The sequence below is a fragment of the Ahaetulla prasina genome, chromosome 1, assembly GCF_028640845.1.
Source record: "Ahaetulla prasina isolate Xishuangbanna chromosome 1, ASM2864084v1, whole genome shotgun sequence".
Classification (NCBI taxonomy): Eukaryota; Metazoa; Chordata; class Lepidosauria; order Squamata; family Colubridae; genus Ahaetulla; species Ahaetulla prasina.
Genome location: NC_080539.1, coordinates 234,982,614 through 234,989,139, shown reverse-complemented (window position 1 = coordinate 234,989,139; position 6,526 = coordinate 234,982,614). Strand labels below are relative to the sequence as shown.

The 6,526-nt window shown below is 46.6% G+C and overlaps 1 protein-coding gene across 1 annotated transcript; it reads right to left on the bottom strand.

Moving 5' to 3' along the window:
• Positions 1-310: 310 nt before the first annotated feature.
• LOC131189232 (uncharacterized) lies at positions 311-4,865 on the bottom strand. The gene is made up of 2 exons (XM_058165243.1): positions 3,876-4,865; positions 311-391 (listed from the first exon to the last, which is right to left on the bottom strand). The coding sequence occupies exons 1-2, from the start codon at positions 4,860-4,862 to the stop codon at positions 338-340; spliced, it is 1,041 nt and encodes a 346-aa protein (XP_058021226.1). The 5' UTR covers positions 4,863-4,865; the 3' UTR covers positions 311-337.
• Between the last annotated feature and the right edge of the window lie 1,661 nt (positions 4,866-6,526).

The window sequence follows — 6,526 nt, the reverse complement described above, 5'->3', positions numbered from 1 at the left end:
AGAAATACCTCTTCTGCGTAAAAAAAGACTCGGAGGCATCCGTTCCTTTTCTCAAAGTCCTTTACTAGCATGAGGAGTCTGGCACACGATGAGTGCAATTCCCAAAACTGAAGTTCCGGATTCGTTTCCCCAGTTATACAAACCCCAGTAGTCCCACCCCCCTGACCCCTCTGATGATCACACGGTCCCACGTCCTTCCAGTTCATTCGAGTAACTTCTTGCCACTCCTCGTGCAGACGTGAACGCTATCCGACCTTGACCACCGGAAGAATGTTACCCTGCCCTCAACCCCCTTCTCCCTTAAGATAAAATGTGGCAGCGTCTGGAAACCGAAAGTTCAATATGGTTTCCAGGCCTGACAGGCGTCCCCCCTTGGAAAAGAAGCTATATCCTAGGAAAGAAAACAAAAGTCGATAAAGAAGAGTGTCAGTGGTCCACACTTCCCTTCTACCCCCCCCTCCCCCCTCCAAGAGGTTTCCTAGGTTTGTCAGGAAAGTGTCGTGAAAATGTTTAATCAAAGTGTCCGCATGTACTTTCCAACTTTTGACCCAAGTAGATTCAGATAATGGATATCCTTCCAGTGGACTAAATATTGTAACTGACCTCTATATAGTCTAGAGTCAAGGATTTTGTTGATTTCATAGTGGGTTTCACCTTGGATTATCAAGGGTGGTGGGGGAGCAGCAGGTTGAGGTCTCAGACCAGACTGTCTAGCAGGTTTTAATAAGCTGGTATGGAATACCGGTGTATTTTCCCAATATTCGAGGGAGCTTAAGTTGACGGTAACGGATTAATAATTTTTACAATGGGGAAAGGGCCCAAAAATTTTGGACCGAGTTTCCTGCTGGGTATTCTTAATCTTAGATATTTAGTAGACAAAAAGACTTTATCTCCAATGCGAAAAGGGGGTTGAAGGGAACGGTGTTTGTCAGCTTGGGCTTTGTAATTCCGAGCTGTGACAGCTAAGGCCTTTTTTGTGTTTTCCCAACCTTTCTTCAAGGAATTCATCCAGTCCATTAGGGAAACCGAAGTGGGGGGTTGCACGGGGAGTTCAGGCATTGGAACGAAGTCCATGCCGCTGGTTATTTGAAAAGGGGTTAATCCCGTGCTGCTGTGTACGGCATTATTATATGCAACCTCTGCAAATGGTAACAAGTCGGACCAGTTTTCTTGTTGGTAATTTACGTAACACCGTATGTATTGTTCCACCATCAAATTTAATTTCTCAGCCGCTCCGTTAGTCTCCGGATGGAATCCAGAACTAAGTCCTTGAGACGACCCAATGGACCGTAGGAACTCTCTCCAGAACTTGGCTGTGAATTGAACACCCCTGTCGGATATTATCCTTTTAGGGACTCCATGCAGTCTGTAGATGTGTTTGAGGAAGAGCTTTGCTAATTTTCTAGCCGATGGTAATCCGCTGCACGCAGTGAAGTGGGCCTGTTTAGAGAACAAGTCCACTACGGTCCATATCACTGTATTTCCTCCACTAGGTGGGAGTTCAACAATAAAATCCATGGCAATCTCTTCCCAGGGTCTGGTCGGTTCGGCTACGGGTTGCAGGAGTCCAGGGGGTTTCCCTGGTCTGGACTTCATGGTGGCACAGGTAGCACAGCTCCTGACATAGTCTTCGACATCTGATTTCATTTTTGGCCACCAGAATTGTCTTCTAGCCAAGTGGAGAGTTTTAAAATCCAAAGTGGCCTCCTAGGCGAGTCGTGGCTTCTCTGTAGTATTGGCAACCGCAGCGACGGGTACATAAATTTTGGTCCCTTCCAGGGTATCCCATCCCTTAAGGTGAGGTCTTGCGAGTTTTCTTTAAACCAAGCATCATTAGTGAGTGCTGATTTTAAGTCCGCTAGTAGTTTATTTGGTGGGATGTTGGTACTGCGGTGTGATCGCGGTCGAGTAAGTGCTTGGTTGACGGTTCGCTATCGGGATCATTGCATGTATCACCTCTTCGCTTGCTGTCAAATTGTGGTTTCCTAGATAGGGCGTCAGCCAGCAGGTTTTGGTCGCCTGGGATGTATTTGAGGGTGAAATGGGCGCTTGAAAACTGAGCCCATCGAACTTGTTTGGGAGAAAGCTTTCGGGGGTTTTTCAAGTATTCGAGGTTTTTGTGGTCCGTCCATACCTCGAAAGGTTCTTTTGCCCCTTCAAGGAAGTGTCTCCAGGAGAGGAGTGCCCAACGTACTGCAAAGGCTTCTTTTTCCCAAACTGCCCATCTGCGTTCAGCGTCGGTCAGTTTTTTAGATATGTACGCGCAGGGCATAAGGTTGTTTTCGGTATTCCGTTGTAATAAGACAGCGGCTATTGCTACATCACTTGCATCAGCTTGGACCACAAAAGGTTTATTTGGATCCGGGTGTTGAAGAATCGGTTCCATTGAGAAGAGGCGTTTCAGGTGTTCAAAGGAACGTTGGCAGTCCATTGTCCAAGGTAGGGGTTGGTTAGGTTTGGGTTTGGTGGGTGATGGGCCAGTTTTTAGTAAGTCCGTTAATGGTAGAGCTACTTCTGCGAAAGAAGGAATGAATTTGCGGTAAAAATTTGCGAAACCCAAGAAACTTTGAAGTTGCTTACGTGTGCGTGGCGGTTGCCAATCCAATACTGCTTTCACTTTACCTGGGTCCATTTCGATACCTTTGTTTGATATCCGGTAACCTAGGTAGTCGAGGGATTCCTTATGGAATTCGCATTTGGAAAGTTTGACATATAGCTTGGCGGCTAGGAGTTTTTTAAGAACTTGTCTGACCAATTTGATGTGTTGTTGCATATTGTCTGAGTAGATAAGAATATCATCTAAGTAGACAAGAACCCCATTGTAGAGATGGGGTGCAGGGTTTCATTAATCAGTTGCATAAAGACAGCTGGGGCCCTTGGAGACCAAAGGGCATGACACGGTATTGGAAACTACCCAAGGGGCAATTGAAAGCTGTCTTCCATTCATCACCCTCCTTGATACGGACACGGTAATAGGCTTCCCTTAAATCCAATCTGGTGAAAATTTTTCCTTTTGATAGGTGGTTCAACAGGTCGTGCATAAGTGGTAACGGGTAAGTGTTTTGTATGCAAATCGCATTGATATTTTTGAAGTCAATACATAATCTGAGTGAACCATCTTTTTTTTGTTTAAATAGCACAGGCGCAGCTACAGGTGATTTTGCTGGTTCAATGAACCCTCTGGCTAGGTTAGTGTCAATGTATTTCCTTAGTTCAGACATTTCTGCTGGAGTCATTGAGTACATTTTGGGTTTTGGTAATTTTGCCCCTGGGTGCAATTCAATTGCGCAATCAGTTGGGCGGTGGGGTGGTAAGAGGTTACATTCATCTTCGCTAAAAACATCTGATAAATCTATGTATGCTCTAGGGATGTTGGGTTCTTTAGGAGATGGCTTGGATATGGTGGTTGAAGGTTCCATCTGGTGGTCATTTTGGGTAAGGTTTTCTTTTGCTGTTTTGGGGGGGGAGGGGATTTGGTCTAAGGGTCCCAAGGTCCATATAATTTTTCTGAATCCATCCTCCCATTTAATTGTGGGTTCCCATTTGTCCAACCAAGCTAAACCTAGGATGATGGATTCTGACATTTTAGGAATTACTATGAATCTTATAAGTTCATGATGGGCTCCAATTTCTAAGCGAAGTAGTTGCGTGACTCGGGTTGCTGGAACACCACCAATTAAGGTTCCATCTACTTGGTGGAATTTAATTGGGTGTTTTAAGGGAAAAGTTTTTATATGGAGTTGGGCGATTGTGGAGGTTGAAATTAGGCATCTGGTGCATCCTGTGTCCACAATAGCGTCTAAAAGTTTTTTGGCTCCTCCTCCTGGAATTATTAAGTTCACTTTAATGGCAAAAGGAGGAATAGGTGCACCTACCATTGGGTCGTTTTCTGCTTGGGTTGAGTCGTTGGGAGGCGAGTCAGGTGATGGAAGGTCAGTAGCGAGGTCTATGGCTTGCCTTGCAAAGCGAGTGGTATTAGGATGTTTTCGAGGGGGGTTGCGTGGTCGAGTAGCCGTTGGTGGTCGATATTGTTGGAGGGGTGTTGGGGCTAGGCAAACTGACGCTCGATGACCTAGTTTCCCACAACGGTAGCATTTGATCATTGTTGAGGGGTAAAAGGTGGAGGGTGTGGTTGGTCTGGAGGGGGAGGATCTTGTAGGTGGTCTTTGAGGAGGTATAGTTGGTGATCGGCTTTGGAGGGGGTTGAATTCTCTGTCCAGAGCAATGGACACGTTGTACCAGGTATTCAGTTGTTCTGGGATTCCTCTGGTGGAGCAGGCTTTTCTGATGTTTTGATCAATCGCTTCTTTAAAGTAATGAAGAAGAATTGCTTCTGGCCAATGTCTAAGGTTGCCGGCCACTCTTCTGAAATCCCATACAAATTGTTTGAGTGGCTTGTTGCCTTGTTTCATTGTTTTTAAGGTGGTCTCACATTCTGCAATTAGGTCATCATCTTGAAACCGGTTGCGAAGCAGTGTTATAAATTCGTGAATATTATTCAGTTCTGGTGCTTGTGCATTGTATAGCTGTGCTATCCACTCTGAAGCTAGCCCCACATTCATTCCATCTGAGATGGTGTTGATTAGGCTTCTTTCTGATGGGTAGAGATGTCTATATTGTTCAGCGTAAGCCTCAATTCTGCTGAGAAAGTAAGCCAGGTGTTGTGGATTCCCATCAAAGGTTGGTTTGAAAGGGGGAGGGGTTGGGTGGGGGTGTAGTTGGCCTGCTTGTGGCTGCAGAGGGATTTGCGGGGGTGGGGCTGCTGCTGTTGCCGCTGGTTGTTGGGCTGCAAAGGGGGGTGGAATTCTTCTTTGTTGTTGAGAAGAAAGTCCTTGAATCGCTGCAGCAGATGAATCAACCATTGGTGTGAGGCCCACTGGAAAGGAGGGCTGAACTAGCTGGTTGCCATTGATACTGAATCCACCCTTGTCCCGGATAGAACGCCCATCCAGGCGGGATAGACGCTGCTGGAGGCAGCGTAAGCCTCTGCTGGCGGAAAGGTCATTTGGGTGGGGAGTTGCGATCCCCCACGCTCTGGTGTTATTTGAGGTCCTTGCCATTTGAAAGAGGGAGGGGGCTTCTTGCGTTCTTCAGAACGGTTTCGAGTTTCAGTAGTCTCTCTCTCTGGTGAGAGGGAAAGTGAATCTAGGCTGAGCTAAAGGTTCTCGAGGTCTCACCTCCAGCCGCTCAAAAGTTTCAGGGAGGTCTAATAGAGACTGGGATTTCAGAGGGTCTCTCCGGTCCCAATCCAGGGACTCTCCTGATTCTCCAGGTTTTATTGCTCTCCAATGAGGTTGAGAAGAGGGAGGGGGCTCTCCACTTCGTCCCGGGGAAAAGTTTCCTCCGGACTGGCAGCTTACCCATGAATCAGAGTCCCTGGGGCGTGCTCCAAGCGGACAAGCAAGCTCTTCCTTTTCGGGGCTTCGGGTCCTGTTGTTAGATGGGTAATAGGTGACTTCAATTAAGTCGTTAAGATCCTGCTTCGCGGCTCCTTCTACGCTCTCAAGTTGTTGCTCTTCCATCTTCACTGGGTCTTTGCACCGCAGTGGAGGTTGCGGAGACTGGGGCCCAGCACCCCTCTAACAGGCCCCTCTGAGAGGAGGAGAGGCTACTGTTAGCAAAAGAAAGTTTGTGTGAGTTTTGGGAATAATGTCAAGGTTCCAGAAATACCTCTTCTGCGTAAAAAAAGACTCGGAGGCATCCGTTCCTTTTCTCAAAGTCCTTTACTAGCATGAGGAGACTGGCACACGATGAGTGCAATTCCCAAAACTGAAGTTCCGGATTCGTTTCCCCAGTTATACAAACCCCAGTAGTCCCACCCCCCTGACCCCTCTGATGATCACACGGTCCCACGTCCTTCCAGTTCATTCGAGTAACTTCTTGCCACTCCTCGTGCAGACGTGAACGCCATCCGACCTTGACCACCGGAAGAATGTTACCCTGCCCCTCAACCCCCCCCTTCTCCCCTTAAGATAAAAATGTGGCAGCGTCTGGAAACCGAAAGTTCAATATGGTTTCCAGGCCTGACACCTAATCCTAGCCAACCAACTCAGCCACTATCCTACCATGGCTTTCTGCAAATTATCCCAGAGAAAATGTCTATTTCAGGGGTGTCAAACTCAAGGCCTGCTTAAATCTGGCCTGTGGGGATGGCTTGTAAATATCAAAGGATTGGACTGCAGTCAGTCTAGAGTTTCAACATATTTTTTTGCATTGTGATGACCAAAACTGAATGCAATAGTCCAGGTGTTGTCTTACCAAAGCATTATAAAGCAGTACTAACACTTAACATGATCTTGATTCTATCCCTCTGTTGATGTAGCCTAGGACTCTGTTGGATTTTTTTTAGCAGCTGCAATACACCCCTGGCTCATCTTTAAGTGGTTGTGCTCTAGGAGCCCTAGATTTTGCTCACAGTTACTGCTATTGGGTGAAGTGTGGCCTGTTTTATACCTATGCATTTGTCTTTTCTTGCCTACATATAAAAGCTTACTTTTCCACTTGCTCTACAGCTATTTCTCAATAT

Excerpts from the sequence above, each read along its gene's own strand:
- LOC131189232 (XM_058165243.1), bottom strand. The coding sequence starts at position 4,862 with ATGGTTGATTCATCTGCTGCAGCGATTCAAGGACTTTCTTCTCAACAA. Across the intron at positions 392-3,875 it reads AAGCAGAAAACGACCCAATG|GATATAGCTTCTTTTCCAAG; the intron begins GTAGGTGCACCT and ends TTTCTTTCCTAG.